The following is an 18,189-nucleotide window of genomic DNA, read 5'->3' as shown; positions in this document are numbered from 1 at the left end:
CAGACAGGAAACCAAGCAGGTTTCAGTGGCCCTTGAGCACAGTTCTGTCAGGTTTTATCAAAATAAAAATTTCCTCCTGAGTAACTTTCTGGTTTTGATGGTTTGGTAAGATAAGGGGTTTGTCTGGAAAAAAAATTCAATTATATTGATGGATAATATTTGGAATTTATATTACAGGACCGCACTTGTCCTGGCTTGGCGGGAAATGCCATGGTCTTCTGGCTTTCTTCGCCCTTTCCATACTCCTTTTAATATACCACGGCAATCCCCTTTCTTCCCTTCCCACATTCCCCACGCTGTCTCCTGACAAAGACCTCTGTGTCAGACAACCTGTGTCTTTCCAGTTCACCTATCTTCTTACACACGCAAACTTGTGGGCCCCTCATTCAACTCTTTATGGCACTTTTCCTGAGGTCATCTTATATAAAGACCCTCTCACAGGCCACCAGGGTAACACCCCACTGCATCTTCTCTGCGTGCTCCTTTCCTTCACCCCACAATAGATGTTAAATAATTCCCAGTTCTTTCTTCTTCTCTTCTGCCAGGGCTCCCCTCTCTCCCCTCACACCTGAGGGTCTTGAACATTCCCCTTCCAACTGTCCCTTCCACTTACCCCTCAAGTTTAATAACAACAGTCAACACTAATTCTGAAAATCCTGTTAACTGAATCAGAGCTGTGTGTCAGAGCAGCTGCTGTAGTTTCAGCTGAAAGCAGTTACCAGGAACGAGCTGGAAGACACCGAATTGCACATCAAATGAGGCTGATGAGAGAGCAGGAGCAAGGCACCACGCTCATCCGCCCAGCCCCAGCCTGCAACTCTTGGGCTATGCAATGCTCTGCATGAAGTGCCAGGGAAAGGGGGAGAGATGACCTGACAGCAAAAGTCAGAATCAAGGAAGCAGGAACATTCTTCTTACAGATCAGCCAATATATTATCCTCTCCTTCTTTCACCCTTAAGAGCAGACAAGAGTTTTCATGGGTCATTCTTCCTGGTGGTTTCCTGTTCAGCCAGAGGCTCAGAAGCCCAACGCAAAGGGGAAGAAGCGCTGCTGTCATATAGCTCTCCACCATGAGATCTGCTTAACCCATTTAGATTTTTTTCTTCTTACTGCACTGACGCAGCAGAGCTCTGGGCCTTTTTTTTTTTTTTTTTTTTTTTTTTTTAAGTGTTCCCAACCACCAAACCATAGCCTTTTGAAGATACAGCAATTGCCAGTTTCGCTGTACGCAAAACAGCACCTCCACCAACTGAGCCAAAGAACTAAGTGTAGGTGTTGGTTGCTTGTAAGCAAATTGTTTACAATGCACTCAGCTTTTTTGGATCAATGGAAAGAAGGAGTGGCAAATCTGCTTTTGGAGTTTGAGTGAGCAATGAAATGGGTACATTGCCCTAGATTTAACAAGCAAAACAAAAAAGAACAACACCAACCCACTAACAATCATTTAATGCACGACAAGCTTGATGTGTCATCTCCCCTTGCCTACAGCAACAGTCTCCTAAAAGGAAGAGACAAAATAGAAAGAGAAATACTCACGCATGTCACCAATCGCTCCTTTTGTGACATTTGTGGCTTTCCTTACTGTCACAGTGAATATGTGTGAATACTGGTGTTCCACCTGGAAGTCAGAGAGTTAGAGGTCATTAAGCTTCAGAACCAAAAACCACCTACCAAATTAGGTTTCATTTTGACCAAAAACAGAGAGAGAAATCACCCAGTCAAAATGTAAGTGAAACTCATACTGGATAGAGCATCTTAAAGCTGAACTGCACCCTGTAGTTTTACTGAAAGGTCAGACCTTAAACTCAGGTTGCTTGATTTTGCTGCAGCCACACCTACTAATCTCAATGAGTAACACTCCTCCTCTCTGCAGAACTTGCTTTAAGGCATTTAGTCAGCCAAAGACAACTTGGTACAGTAAGAAAAAAATTAGAAGGGGGCTATTTTACAGTGTGCTTGTCTTTGTAATTACCTTCCCCCAGTAAAAAGAATGGGTGCAATTATTTCAAAGTATATGTTCTGGAACAGATATATTCACACTGCACATGCAAGGGATATAGTTAGTAATGCATGGAATACACCTTTTTAGTACACATCAATATTCAGAGTGCAAGTGCCCTTAAGACAATAGAGGGAAGGTAAAAAGCAAGCTGTTAAAACATTCACAAGCAAATTTCACAGTTTCTGGAGCTTCCGGTTTCCTGCAAAGCCCAAGCACACAGCAGGAGCTGTGTCTTCCCTGAACAAACTAGGGAAGTAGAAAGAGATGTGAAATTAAGAAAAAAAAAAAAAAGAAAAAAAAAGTAAAAACCTTAATGAAAAGAGGTCAGTAACTCACATCTATTGTTACTTCATCTACACAGCTGTAAGTTTGACCAACCTACTGAATACCATTATGAGAATGACCACTGCATATCGCAAGGCAGACGACATTGGCCTCTGCAGGGACGCTGTGCAGAGCCTATGGGCAAGTTTTATGTATTAAAGCCAGGATCAGGTCTCACACAATTGCCTCTCAGCACTTACATCTATGCTGCTATCTTAAAGGCAGTCTTAGGACACTCAAGTCGTCTGGCTGCCCACAGTGCCTAGACATGGACTCATGCACTGGTACAACCCAGAGGGCTCCAGCTCGATCTCCTGCAACAGAAACTCAGACACAGGGAAGGGATGACCACACACCCGAGTTATGCCTCTACAAAAAGCATCAGATCCAAGCTGCTTGGCTCTTATAGCTCAAGACACTGTATCAAAAGTGTACCTCTTATGGGACCTCAGGTAGTCACCTATGATAAGTCCTACCTCGGGCCCATTCCTAAAACTGAAACAATGATGATATTTTCTATCTTTTCCTAACCAGCCATTAACTTTGTGAATTACACTAAAATAAGCACTGCATATCAGTCATTGGGATCAAAACAACTAACCAAATATTAAAGGTCTTATGATACATTCCAATCAGAAAGAAAAGGGGAAAGTACCAGAATCAGGAAATTCACTGAAGTTTATTTAAAATGATAGACAATACCCTTGATACGGGACATGTTTATTCAGGCTATGCCTGGTGCTTTCTTGCTGTTTTCATCTGGATACTTCCTTTTTTCTTAAAACCCTTCTTAAAGGAACAAACAAATAAGCCAACAAAACCCTTCAACCCATACATGGCTTAGTTTTCAACAGTGGCACATGCCTCCATTTAAGTTACTGCTGCTTCAACTGCTAGACTTTATAAGGGCCTTCAGGTGGTTCTTCTAGATATTTCAGAACTGGTTGTTTCAGCCAAGCCTCTTTATTTCACATCTACAACATGCTTACACCCAGAAACTAGAACCAAATTGGATTCCTCTAATACAAAAAAAAAAAAAAAAAGACAAACTACTCTGTCTTATACGTTATATTATCATTTTCTCAGAAAAAAATAAAAAACCCAAACCCAATCTCTTCTAAAGACAGAAAAAGAAGCTTGTGAATGCTTAAGTAACAGTTGAGTCAGGACACATTAAAAAACAAAGCAAATTATACCAACAAACACTCCTCCACAAGTCTGTAATCTAGAGGTCTGCAAAGGCACAGCCACATCATCACGGCAAAATATCTAGGAGAAAATGCCCACAGTGATACCAAGGGTATGACTTCACTGCAGACACTGGCTGACCCAGACACTGAATTGTTGCATCTTTATTAAGGCTGTAACCACCCACATGTTGTGACAACTGCTGGAGGCTCATTTCATGATAGTCTGCCCAACAGCAAATTTAAACTGTGCAATTTTTCCCCTGTAAGCTGCAGGGGTTGTCTGATTCAAAGGACAAGTAAGCAGGCAGGGGGAAAACTGTGGCAGTGTGAACTATTCTCTTACAAGTGGCATTCTGAAATCATCATTGCACAGCAAGTGGCTCCCCAACCACAGTAAAAATGGAATCCAGATTCTAACAGATTCTCCCAGTCAAGACTGTTAACTCACCTTCAAAAGCATCAAACCCAGCAGAAAGGGTTTAGATGTGGGAATTCAAAGCTGTTAAGAAGCAACACCTATTTACCAGCCTGCCTTCTGCTGACATGAAGACATACCAATGATTTTTGTGACATCCATCACCTTTTGCACCACAGCTTCCAACAGCGGAATTGGAAGGAGGATGGGACTCCTCTCTGAAGAAACTTCTGCCTCTGCCACATGGCAAAAAAAAGTCCAGCTGTCCATCACAGCAAGGTAAAGGGGATTTTAGTGGGCATCTGGGAACAGCTGGTACCACCGTGAACACAGCTACATGAAGTTACTCGAGCTCTGTCCTTTACCCTGCTTCAGGAACATTTACAAGCTGTGCATCTCCAGAACACAATGACTCTCACTGTCCCTTGTTTTCAGTTTGCTTCTTGAAAGTGCTGGAAGCCCTTATCAGTGTGCCACCTTCACACGCATATCAGATCACTTAAGTGTTGGTTTCACAATGCAGCACTGGCCTCAGACTACGTTCACACAGACTGATGTAGTTCCTTTGTCATATACAACCTTATAATTAAAAGAAACAGCCTGAAGTACAAACACACCACCCATCTCCTTATTCTTAGCTATTAAGAAACGAGTCTCTCCTCACTGGAGACCACAAATCAGAGATCACCAAACGTTTAGGAACAAAGAGGAGGATGGAGTTATAATTAAGTTACAAGTTTGGGACATGGGCATGCTGGATTTAGTTCTCAGCTGCTATGTGGCACTCGTGTGCAATTCTGGTGCCCCAGAGTCCTGTCTGTAAAATGGGGACACTACAAGATGCTCACTGACAAAAAGCACTTCTGTAATGTAGTTTTCTTGCATCTCCTAGTTCTACTCACAAAACTCATGTGCTTAAATAAAATGCCTACCATCAAAACAAGGCCTACATCAAAAAAAACACCGCTTACTAGTGTGTTCTCAATACCGCAGCACACAGATCATCACCACTTTCTATTACCAGTCGATGCCACCCAGAGGGGCCTTGCCAGGCTCCAGAGGGGGGCCCAAGCAAACCTCACAAAGTTCAGCAAGGCCCAATGCAAGGTCCCGCACGTGGGTCAGGGCAATCCCAAGCACAAATACAGGCTGGGTGGAGAACGGATTGAGAGCAGCCCTGAGAAGGACTTGGGGAGCTGGTGGACAAAGAGTTCAAAATGGCCCAGCACTGTGCACTCGCAGCCCAGAAAGCAAACTGAATCCTGGGCTGCATCTAAAGCAGCATGGCCAGCAGGTGGAGGGAGGTGATTCTGCCCCTCGGCTCTGGAGTGCTGCACCCAGCTCTGGGGCCCCCACCGCAGGGAGGACATGGACCTGTTGGAGTAAGTCCAGGGGAGGCCACAAAGGTGGTCAGAGGGCTGGAGCACCTCTGCTGTGGAGACAGGCTGAGAGAGTTGGGGTTGCTCAGCCTGGGGAAGAGAAGGCTCCGGGGGGACCTTATAGCAGCTGCCGGTGCCTGATGGGGCTGACAGGGGAGCTGGAGAGGGACTTGTTACAAGGGCAGGTAGTGATAGGACAGGGGGGAACGGCTTTGAGCTAAAGGAGGGTAGATATAGATTAGCTATTAGGAAGAAATTCTTCACTGTGAGAGTGGTGAGACAGTGGCAGAGGTTGCCCAGAGCAGCTGTGGATGCCCCATCCCTGGAAGTGTTGAACACCAGGTTGGACAGGGCTTGGAGGAGCCTGGTCTGGTGGAAGGTGTCCTTGCCCACAGTGGGGGGTTGGAGCTAGATGATCTTTAAGGTCCCTTCCAACCCAAGCCATTTTACAATTCTATGAAGTGTTCTACACTCTCATGAGAACTACTTTTTATTGACTTAGGCAGCAAACCCCATAATTCCAGCAGTTGTTCTGCTAAGTTAAGTCCGGTTTAAGATCTGGTGTCCTCTGAAATGAATGTAAGTATGCAGAGGTCTGGCAAAACAGAAAAACATTATCTCCTTTCCTTGTGCCTCACCCAAAATAACACAGAGGCTTATAATTATAGAGTTTTCAATATTTGGCCATAATCACATGTTTGGAAGAAATTTGCAACTACTAAAATAAACGATCTCCCTCTTAGTAAAAAAAAAATAATAATATACTGAGATACACAGAAAGTTCAAAAGTCTAAGTCTTTTCTTACACCAAAATAAATGTTTTTCATGCAACTTAAGAGTAATTGGAAATTAAGGCAATTTTCCACTTAGGATCCAGTTTCTAAGGGTATTAGAAGGCCTAAATGTCCACAGTGTAACAGCCTGCACAACTTTAGAAGCATTTTTTCATCAGCTTTTAGAAAAACTGAATTATAAAGAATTTATACGCTCCCTGAAAATACCAAAAGAAATGTATTGACTCCAAATATCTCTGTAAATCCAGCCCTTGTTAGTTTAGATGACTAAGCTGCATTTTCTAAAGTGACTTACATTCACCTTAAGTCTTGATAAAAATCTGTACATTGCCAACTCCTCAATTACTTCTGAAAAATAAGACAATGGTATGCAAATGGCTTAAATGTTGCAATACTGAGTGGAGCAACATCTGCATACCTTTAAAAATCTAAGCCAGGTTTAAAATTTCAGAAGCTCACAATTAAACTCAAAAATCTAAATCATATCATCCAAAGTGACCTCGCTTTACATATGTTTCATTTCACTTTTCTCCATAAATTTAAAAGGAGAAAAAAATAATTTTCAATATACCCACTCTGAACTACAGAAAATCCTGTAGACAGTGTTCACTCTCTGCTAGTTCAGTCCACAAGGTTTTCCAATTATCCTGCACAGCAATGATTCAGTATCTCCTGTTCTAACACCACAGCTCTCCAGCTCTTCTAACTCCTTCTGCCTCCTTTGTTCCTCTTCCACCTTTCACTCTTTTTCAACTCCCAGTAAAATGTCACTAATTATCTGATTTCCTCTATTTTACATATCACTGGTTTGGTGTGTACCTAAACACCATTACCTTCCCACTACAGGACTGGGAAACAGAACAGCATGCTAAGCTCTCCTGTAACACTACCAAGTTTTACCTACGAACTTTCCACGCTTATGGAGAAAGCAAACAATTTGCATGCTTTGAATAAAATATTTTTCATATCCCAGAATGCTGAGTCACAAAATGTAATTCAATCAGGAGACATACTTGCACACAAAAATACCAATCAGGAAGCTCTGGTATAGACAGATCGTGTTGTAGGTATTTATTACTTTTACTTCCTTAACATTAAGGACACTTGAAGCTGATTGGGCTGGACAAATGAAAATGTTTGCCTGTTTTCTTAAGTAACAGATTTTCATAAAGTCTATGCTCTTCTGTCACAAGGTATTACAATTAAGACAAATGTTTGTGCATACACACCCACAAATTTTATCTTGAAGTGATTTTCCCCATTGTTGTAATATTTATCCCCCATATCAATGTAACTGAAGATGTATTACACATCTTAATTCTTTATTCTATGATTCTAAAAGATATTTGGGTACAGTCAGTTCTGTTTGTACCTGCAGTAACTTTGTTAATGCCTTATTTCATTCCTCTGAGACTTTCGTAAAGTGAGAAAAAAGAAAAAAATAAATAGATCAGAAAACATAATAGTTAACAGAAGGACTCTGGGCAAATGCAGAATTCTTTTGAGTCTTTTAATGTCAAATGTCATTAACAATTCAAGATTTTTTCACCGATATGAGCCTCCTGCTCATAACTGTTCCAAATTTTATTAAACTTCCCATGCAATTTCAATTTTTGAATTAAGAAAGCTCAAAGATTTCTATTCGCTTTTGAAGCAATTACAGGATTAGCTCTTGCATTAACAGCGCTCCTTCCTGCGTTAGCAACATTCCCACAGCAGCAGTTAAGCACTGCCAGAGTACTGTAACTACATACACTTCTAAGGCTCCATTTTGTTCATTATGATATATATTGGTATCAAAAAATAACTTTTATGTGAATGACTCAATGAAATATAACCAAGTGCTTCGGAGACCTCTCCCATAAAGGTACAGATCAGGTCAAACATTCCATCCAGGAGAGGGCACTGACGCAGAAAGGAGTCTGTATTTTTTTTTTAATGCCCTTAAATAGAGACATCAACCTGAAACTTGTCTTTACAGCACTGCTCACAGGACTACAGAGTGAGTAAAACCCAAGTTTGACATCTGCTGGCTGCAAATTCACATAGAGGATGTGACTGTGTGGGGTAGAAACCACATAATTGATTAGAGATAACTTCAAGGAAGCATATACTATATTTTTAGCAATGTAAAAGTTCAACATTATGACAAGTGTATGGTAACTATCTTTGAGTACGTATCACTTTTCCTGCATGCGATTCTGGGACTGTTATGAAAAGTGCCTGATATGAACACACCCAGCTTGTTTCAAGATTTCAGTTTGAGTAGGAATGGCAATTTCAATGTTTACTTTGGAAAGTCACTCAAGCAAAGATGTGTGGGAACATTAAGGGCTGAAAGCCAGCGTTCAACAAGCTGCTGAGCCACTCCACTGGCTTCCCAAAGGGCACTTCTGTCCCATTTCCTTTCTCCTCCTTTCCTTGCCCCTACTTCTCTACTTACACAGGTTGTGCTCACATGGTTGTGCCCTTCCCTTGCCCCAGCTCTGACAGCAAAAAACTAATCTTTTGCATTGAATTGTTTTCCTGCCAGTTCAGCAAGGTCAGCTGGCTCACTCCAATCACCAGCATTCAATAGCTGGTACGAAGGATGCAGCGGGAACTCTGGAATAAAGTGGGAAGGAGGAAGCAGGAGCCTTTGGCAGCAGTGTGTTGTTGAGTGGCACAAATCTTTTCACTTATACCTAGAGTCTGCAGGCTGTATTTTGAAGATTCTTCCTGAATCAACATCACTAATACACACTAGTTTAAGATCTAAATATTGAAAATCGCCCACTTATCCCTCTATCTATAGTGATGAAAAGGGAAAAGTTATTCACCAACTGGAACTGTACGGCAAAAAAACTGTACTGTAAGGGAGAAAGTTAGATGTGATGTTACTTCTGTAGACTACAGTTCAGTTCGACAACCAGTATGTCGAAAAGTTTGTATGAAACTGTCAACTACAGGCACTTTGAACAGTCCTCTAGAACCACAGCCCATCACACTGTACCCACGTGGTTGTTAGGAGCCCTTATTCCATTTTGACTTACACATGAGTAACTACACTCGAAGCCATGACATGCTTTCGAAAAGCTAACCTGAATTTTTCAGATTTCATTCAAATAATTTCTGAAGAAGACTGCTCTAGCCACGGTTGCCATTTCTTTAAGGATTTAATGGTAAGTCAATGCTGTGCACTTATTTAAAGTAACTTCTAATAGGATACATTATACAAGACAGTATATAAACCAGCATACATAAAAGATTCAAAGCTACTTACCACAATGTGTTGATAAGGATCTATGACGGACATTTTTGCCTTAATTTTATTCACGACAACTGTCAAATGTCTGTTTCAATTCTACACAGAAGAGGCCTCCCAGTTTTTCAGAGTTCAGTACAACAGATCCTTTAACTAATAAAGAAAGAAAAAGAAAAAAAAAAGTACAATTCTTATGTTCCTTGTAAACTATATTTTGTAACAGAGAAAATTAATTCCTTTAGGAAGGTTCCCACAATTCATTGTTTACCAAGAACTTCATTTCATATAAGCTATGGAAGTATAAATATTTACTTGCCTGATCTAGAGGAGCTTCTTATGCTTATTTTCTCTACCTCAGGGTAATATCACAAACCAAATATCTTGAATTCCAGTCATCCAAGTGTTTCTAGCAGCTCTACAGATAAATAAAAGAATAGAGCAATTATAAATATAATAAGCATTATATTTATCAGCAATTATATTCATCACATTCAAATGTATATGCTTCCATGCATTACAACCCTAGTTAAAATAAAACAAAACCAAAAACCACACACAAAAAAACCGAACTAAACCATCAGGTTTTAGTTGATAGCCTTTTTCCTGTAATAACAAATTATTAGTTCCCATGCTCTGCTTCTATATTAAGATGCTCACATGATTAGGACAGGAGAGAGATGAAGTTCCTCTTTGTATCTTCCTTGTGTACAAGGCGAAGTACAAGGATACATCCTGCACTCACACCAAGGGACACACATTTTCAAACTGAAAGCCAGTTGGAGAGCGTAAGTACACTTGTCAGCAACCTGCAGCAGGTAACTGCAACCCTTTGTAGTAAGGGTCTGTTTAGCCATTTTAACGCAGCTTTTCACACCACCTTCACTTTGAAAGTACACAAATAGCAATTTCCCAAAGTTGCACCTAACTGCACCTAAGAAAATAACAGAAAACAAAAAATTCCAGCATCTAACCTGCAGCACAGTTCATTTGGCAGCTGTTCGTTTAACTGTAAAGGAGCTGCAATAGTGCCCTCCATAAACCTGGGAGGGGAATTCCAGCTGAAGCTGTGTATAACCTCCCCGGCCACCCCAGCTATCCAGAGATTCACAAGAGGCTTGGAATCACAAACTGCAAACCAGCTGGCAAGATCTGAACAGGTTCTTCACAGGCCACTGTCTTCTGAACACTCTGAGAAGATTTCTACTGAAATCAGGGTCCACCAGAGGCCTTAAATTTCAGAACTGATAACACCCATCAAAATAAAATACATTAAGAGAGCTTATACCCTTCTGCAACACTAAAAAAACCCAATGGAATCTGCTGGACAGCATCAGTTCTCAGATTCAGCTGGACCATACACCGAAGCTTCAGAGTAAAAAGAAAGTAAGTACCACACGGTGCTTGGTTTCAAGGAAAGGATTCCTAATCCTCAATTTTGAAAGGCCAGAACAAGCCCTAAAGAATGATGATTTATGTCATTCCCAAAACCCTTGCTCTTGAGTAATTATGTCCAGGCATTTCCATAAAAATTTTGTTTCGTTACAATCATTGAAACATTACGATGTTCCCTCTTTAATCCTGTCAGGCCTAACAGCAGCTAGAGGCTAGAAATTAACCTGGGTTTATTTATTTGTTTTTATCTAGAGAAGTCTGAGTAAGAGTTTTAACATACACTCAGTTCATAGCTTTCACTGAAGGCAGTTCAATGCCAGGACAACAGGAACAAGCCATCTTTATCATAGAAAGCAAGATCTCCAACACAAAAATCCAACATTATTTCTTCTACTGCAATAATAATCGCAGGAATTATTTTTATTAACATTCTACCAGCTACATTCAGCAGTGGCATAAACAGCAGATGGGAGGGAAGTAACATTGTGTTTATAGATGTATCGTATAGCTGGTTTGTTATATTCAAGTTTATGTTACTTTGGGTCCTACTTGCAGTATGACATTGGAGAACCTTTGTAAACAGGCCCTGCAACATCAGTTTGTTGCAAACTTAAAAGGCAATCAAGAAAAGGGATCAGTGAGGGCTATTCAACCACTATAACGAAAAGGAAATTTATAAGTCATAAAATAGAAAATACACCATTTCCCCTAACTGCACAGTCAACTACCAGCAAGTTACCACACTCATTTTGACGATGCACAACGCCAAGCTGAGGATACTGCTCTCTATCTGCAGAAATAAGAAAATGGGTTATGCCTAGGACGCAAAGCCTAGCTCAAGTTATTTCTCTAGCATCCTAGAGGCAGACTTCCAGTTCTCCAGATCACCACTCAACTGCTCGACTGGCTTACCCATGAGATCATCCTCTGTTCTCCTGTAACCCCCTGCCTCACTTATTTCAACATCTGCAGGAAACACATTTGTGATCCTGCAAACAACGGTCTCTTTGACTACAGAGCTGTAATGAGTCCCCGAGCGCCATGTGTCCTCTTACACTGAATGAGGCAAGGAGCATGCAGACAGACAAATATGCAATCACGTAATTAACAACTGCATCATGAACACACATGCACAAACTGCAAGCTAAAGATACAGAGGTAGAGTGTCTGAATAGGGAGAAAAGGGCCAGGGAGCAAGTAAACCCTGATGTGATACACAAAGCTTAGTGTCTCAGTTTTCCATATGGTTCCAACCAACAGCATGACAGGTGCCAGCCCTAGTCATGCTGGTATTACTCCACATTGAAGCTCCTGGTTCACTACCTTAATAACCATCTTTCCGGATGTGCTAAACAGAGGCAGGTACCCAAACGCAGGTACCCAGTGCCATTTCAGACATGTGAGTGTACCCAAGGCTGTATCTTGGTACCGAGTATACCAAGGGGCTGGCAGATGCGCAGGTATCCGTGCTCTGACAGGAGCCAGCAGGACATCTCAAGTGGGTAGCAGACATCTACATTCAAGTGACTTGAATACTTATGTACTTCACAATGAATTTAATTCAAATCAGAGTTACTATATATACCCTAATATAATTACACCGCACCCTTTGCAAGCTTGCACTACATTATCAATGGAGTTTGGGTTAAGGACACTAATATATCTCTGTACCTAAAAATCTTAGTGTGGCAGAGGAGCCAAAACACGGCACTAACAGAAGCTACCTATTATGGTCACCAAAAACTGCAAAGAGAAAGTCTTGAAGAACGTTTACTTCAGACATCTGCAGTAAATAGAGTTGTGATCCCAAAATTATCTTACTTAACACTGGTACTATACACTGTCCATCCCACAAAGCCCAATGGAAACATCATCAACTAATTAAGGACTCCATCACACGCACATACAAAGAACCGAACTCAAGTTGAGGCTGGTGACAGGCCAACCCTTGACAGATTGCAGGGAAAGCAGCACCTCTGAGCAGATCTTCAAGGACACTTTAATATTATTAACGTGTATTGTTTGTTTCCCTGATATCTGCTGGTATTGCATCATCTGGGAACTGTGCCGTTCTCAGGGCTGATCGCTTTCCTTCCTGAACAACTAGAAAAAGCACCTCGCAGGCAGTGCCTCTTCCAACACCACAAGCATAAATTCTGTCAATTCATACAGTATCACCAAAATTAACTAAGCTGGCCAGACTGATTAATGTTGCATTTCTTGACATTTTATTGACAAATGTCCAAGTTTACAAAACACCATAGCAAACATAGCCTCTTGAACAGGTCACAGTTTATAGCTTGGTCATGTAATACAGAGAGAGCTTTCTGCTAAGTTCCTAAATTCCACTTTTAGCCAAAAGCGAACGCTAGTTTTGTCAGCCCAAGAGCACTAAATTGTTAGGCACAGTTTCAGACATCAAAAGTAAAAAGCTATTAGTAGATAGGTGGATCACTGTTTAAAAATCAAGACTCTTCTGCGATCTTAACTTATTTTCATTTGAGGTGACAGACTGAAATGGTTAAGGGATTATTGTCTCTAAAAACCAACAATATCAGGGCAACTCCACAAACAAATTACACACACATGGACAGAGATTATTACTGGAACATTTTCATTCTCAGTGTTGATCCAGTAAATTCCTACAGATAGTTCAATTTCACAGGATATGTTGAGGACAAAGGACAAGAAGAATAATGAGATTTTCCCACTTCATGCTGAGTATGAGCTTAGTCTACAGTTACCCTCACCGAGCGGAAAAGCTCTGAAAATGAGTAAAGCACAACACAGTATAAATATCACCAGCAGAATACATCCTCAAGATTGTAAGAAAAATAGTAAGAGAGACTGTTTATATTAAACTGGCCAATTCTTAAGAATCAAAGAGACAGACAATTAAAAAAATAAGTGAATAAGTGCAACTCACCAGTACAGTCATTAATACTCTTATCATATTAGATTGGGTAAGGGGTACAGAGTAAGCTAAGAACTGAGTCAGGCTTTTGGTATGAATGTCACCATCCTTTTTTATCAAATCTACAGAACTGTTTTCAGTTACAGATTGATCCTGTGATTGTATAACAGAAATAACAAATAGTCTGTTTCTACATGATTTAGCCCAGCATCCTGGAAAATCACTGTAATGTTATTTCTTAATTTAGGTCTTCCCACAAAAGAAACAAGGTTTACCTCTTACTCTCTGTAGAGCACCCACCACTCCATTTTCACCACAAATGAAAAAGTACATGCTTCGCTGACATGCAAGGACTGTTCTTCCCATGCCTTGCTAAGAGAGCATGGCTGGAAGGAAGGATTCTGAGCAGAAAAGCAAAAGCTTGACCCTTTGTGCCATATATTTGGAGGATGCTCCAGGGTGAAGTTTGGCAAGGAAGTTGACACAGCATAAATAGCTAGACAGGAGATTTTAAGATTGGGAAACCACATCTGACTTCCTGTTAAAGAGGACGTAACAGATGAAAAGATTTAGAGATGACCTGTCAGCCTTCAAGCAATTACTGAAACTGCAGGTGACAGTGTAATTAAGACTTCCTTTCAATGGAAAGGGAGCACTACAAAAATACCCCAGCAGGGCTGAAACTCAGGAAATTTCACAGAAATCTTGAGCAAGGTAAATTTACACTTTATCTAGTGCTGGAGGCTACTTCAGAGGCCAAAAGCAAGGAAGACAGAAGTGGTAAAATCATCAGGCCAGTTCTCCACATACAGCTGCCCAGTACTTTCTGGAGAGCTGTCACAGTAACCTCCTGTAACAGGAGGCAAGACTTGGCAACTCAGGGGAAACCAGACATGCTCCCGTAATAAACATAATTAAGCTGGATTAGTCCAAGAGAAAACAAAAATCCCTATCTTACATTCTTCAGGGAATGACCTTACCAACAGCAATATTCAAGAGGCTAGAAGCACTTCTGCCTGAATACCTGGACTTACTTCACATCGGTCATGGAAGTTCCCAGTACATTTCCTATCCAGCCAAGTACTGTAGTTTCATCGTGAACACTAACTACAGGCTTGGATGTCAAAAAAAAAAAAAAAAAGCTCAGCTGAGGGACTTCAAGAATATTCTTTAAAAATGGAAAGGATCACTGTCTTTTTCCACAGAAATTCAAGCCATAGGTAGTTCAGATGGCAGTCTCAAAATTTATCAGAGAGCCTCAAGAAAGCCAATAAGTAATCCCCACTGCATTGGCCAGACTCCCTGTAGCTTATGTGGGAACCAGCAAGCTTGTTTTCCCCCAGAAAGGCCAAAAACCAAAGAAGGTGAAAAATCCAATGGAAGTTCCATGAAAAAGAAGAATTATTAGGATATATCCTCTGTAAAAACAATTAGAGTACACTAGTCAAATCCACCTATTATTTAAATCATTCCAAGACCATCCATGCAGGCTATTTGTTATATACACGCTGCAATTAAGAGAAAGCAAGATTTTAAAATTCCCATCATCTCTGTACATTAGGATTTCAGAATTGAGTTATTCCACAAACAAATCTTTTACGTATGACAGTTATTTGTTTAAGGGTAGTCTTACTTTTGGAAGACCAACTTAAATTAAGGCATCAGAGAACAAAAACAATTCAAGATAATGGGTACCCCAAGTACCTAGCATGTTTGAGACGTCACGCCAGGCTCTCCAAAATGGAAAAACCTCAATACCTGTGGGAGCTTTAAAAGTGTTGCCAAAAATGCAAACACTTAAATAATAACTTTTAAAATTAAACGATACACATCTCAAATGCAACACCTGACTGAACAGAGGGTTTTGTTGATTACCTTCCTTTAAAACTTAGGTGAAGGGAGGAGAAGAAAAAAAAACTCCCCGGCATTTCAATCTTACCTGAACCTTTGACAAAATTTTCCACTTCCCCTACTGTGCTGCAGTGTGCTGCTGAAGAGCTGTTCCCTGCCAAAACCTCCAGGAACCTCCTTTAAGAGGCCTCCCTGGTCCTATGGAAAGAACTGTTCCTGAATATTTTAGGGCACTAGATTTGGACTTCAAAGATCTCAACCTGAATCCCTCACATGCCCTTGGTGACAACAGGGATGTTATCTAATTTCTAAATATTTCTGGGCCAATGCCTTTTAAAGATTTTATTAAAATAATAGGAGTTTGGTTCTTACATATTTTTCATTTATCTATGCCTTCATTCCTTCTTTTGCTTCCCTGCTGTAAAATAGGGATGGTTCAAAATAAAGAAACTTTAGAAAATGTTAGAATACATTTTTATTGAAGTATTTATGTTCCACTTTTGGGGGAAGAGAGAAGCATGCAAGGCTGCCCAGGCTTCAGTTGCAGATGGCAATCCTCTGCACTACAGTTACACAGTGGTTACACACAAAAGAACCACCGTAATAACAGCTAAAAATGCAAGGAGCTGCTGAAATTAACAGCCGGCTTCTGTTCAGGTAACACGTCAACAATGAAATGAATTTAGCTGAAAGTTAGGCAAACACTTCCTTTAAGTATCTTTTAAAATCCTTTTTCAATTCAATTAGTATCCTAAGTTACCCAAGCTGCTCTTTTTTTCTGAATGTCCTGGCATTTCAGTGCAAACTGTAATGCCAGTCAGCACACACAAGCTCCTGTCATGCTGGCACTGGAGGGATGAAGAAAGGACTGCACATAGAAGGTGCGTTTCGTCATTTTACACTCATAGTGTCTGTACAATGCGACTCAACATTGCAACTTCCATATTCTAGTTTTGGACTATTTACTCAAAATATGAGCTCTGGTCACTGTCTGCAATAAAGGGGACAATTATGCTGCACTTCCTTTGGTCTATATGGTCATAACATTAAAAGTATGACAAAGTAATTAGGAGTGACTCAAGGAAATTTGTCATGACTTTCTAGTAAAAGTAGTCATGAGCAAACTTCTGGCGCTGAGATTTTTCAGCCCCTTTTAAATAATGTAAGTAAAATTTACATGGAAATATTTTATGGCCATTGACAAGCTGGAGTTTGAGTAAGTGATGTTTTACGCACAAAAAGGCAAAATACAGACATCCCTACTGGGTATGTTACATACTTGAGGGGAGAGATTAAGCGGTAAACTTTACTACGAAACATTTCTTTGCCCCTTTCACATACAAGTAACAGATTTACTAAATAAATACTAGACCCACCAGGATAGACCAACTGCCTATCCATTTTCTTGAGAAGTCTGTAGTTGGACACTTTTGCAGTAGTAAGTGCATCAATACCAGCAGTCTTCATCATGTATCTAACACCCAGCTTCCACGCAAAACCAAACAGCCTGGCACGAGCCTGCCTGACCTCACAGCCAAGCCTCTAACCGGAGGCATTCAGTCCAGGATTTGAGCAGTTAGAAAAAAGCTCCTGAATTACCAGGTCGTGTTTGAAACCAAAATTACATCAGCAAAGCATTTACTCAGGGGTTCTGATTTTCTCTACAAATTCAAGTAAGACTTTGTTGCAGGTCCACAGCCCCGCTCTCAGGCTGAGGAGGGTAAGCAGCAGGCTGTATTCCTGCGTGGAGACTGCACAAGGGAGTGGCATCTTCATCTGCCCCTTCTTGAGCTTCCTCTCTCTGTAGCATGCCTCTCAACCTCCCCCCACCTCTCTCTGTTCCCAGTCATCCCTGCCATCTGTGCTCCAGCCAACAAGGGCCTGCACCTGCTCTCTTCCTGGGGCTATCACGGCAGCATCAAAAGGGCCTGAATTTTATGCTCCACCATTTTGGCTGAGATCAGAGTAACAGCATGTATTGGGTCCGGCTGAGCTCCCCAGCAGCCCCCACGGTGCTGTGCTGGTATCAGTAGCTAGAAAGGTGCTGATAACACCCCCGTGTTGGGCTGCTGCTGAGCCGGGCTCACAGCACCAGGGCTGCCGCTCCAGCATCCCCCCTCCCCTCACCAGCAGCTGGGGCAACGTCTTGGGAGGGGACCCAGGACAGATGGCCCAAACTGACCAGAGGGATGTTCCACACCATATGACGTCTGCTCAGATATAAAAGCTAAGAGAAAGGAGGAGGAAGTGGGGCATTCATTATTTATGACATTTGTCTTCCAGAGCAACCTCTGGGTACTGAAGCCCTGCTTCCCGGGAAGTGGCTGAACATGGCCTGCTGATGCAAAGTAGAAAATAACATCTTTTTTCCTTTGCTTCCACACAAGTGACTTACTTGTGCTATTGCTTTCATTAAACAGCCTTTATCTTGACCCACAATGTTTTATTTCACCTTATCTCCCCCCATGCCACTGCAGAGGGGACTAGTACAGCAGCTTGGTGAGCACCAGGCATCCAGTCAAGGTCAACCCTCCACACAGCAACAAAAACACCAAGCTGCTCCAAGAGCTCTAGTGCAATCTCTCCGTCTCTGCTGATTTAGGAAGCTTTGATTAGGTGACGCTTTCTTCATTTTTTAGGCAACTATCTCAAAGTGCTACTGTTAGCAACATAGTCAAGACCT

At 41.3% G+C, this 18,189-nt stretch overlaps 1 protein-coding gene across 2 annotated transcripts in view; it reads right to left on the bottom strand.

Moving 5' to 3' along the window:
* The window catches only part of PLA2G4A (phospholipase A2 group IVA), a 66,436-nt gene extending 56,935 nt beyond the window's left edge, over window positions 1-9,501 (bottom strand). The window contains exons 1-2 of one of the 2 annotated variants that reach the window (XM_037404049.1): window positions 9,368-9,501; window positions 1,538-1,619 (exon numbers count right to left, since the gene is read on the bottom strand). In XM_037404049.1, the coding sequence (XP_037259946.1) occupies window positions 1,538-1,619; window positions 9,368-9,400 (115 nt within the window). In that variant the 5' untranslated portion in view covers window positions 9,401-9,501. Of the gene's footprint in view, window positions 1-1,537; window positions 1,620-2,527; window positions 3,338-9,367 lie in introns of those variants that run through there. The other variant, XM_037404050.1, reaches the window with a different exon arrangement.
* Between the last annotated feature and the right edge of the window lie 8,688 nt (window positions 9,502-18,189).

Source organism: Falco rusticolus, chromosome 11, assembly GCF_015220075.1.
Source record: "Falco rusticolus isolate bFalRus1 chromosome 11, bFalRus1.pri, whole genome shotgun sequence".
NCBI lineage: Eukaryota > Metazoa > Chordata > Aves > Falconiformes > Falconidae > Falco > Falco rusticolus.
Note: the sequence above shows the minus strand (reverse complement) of the source record. Positions and strands in the feature narration are given on the sequence as shown.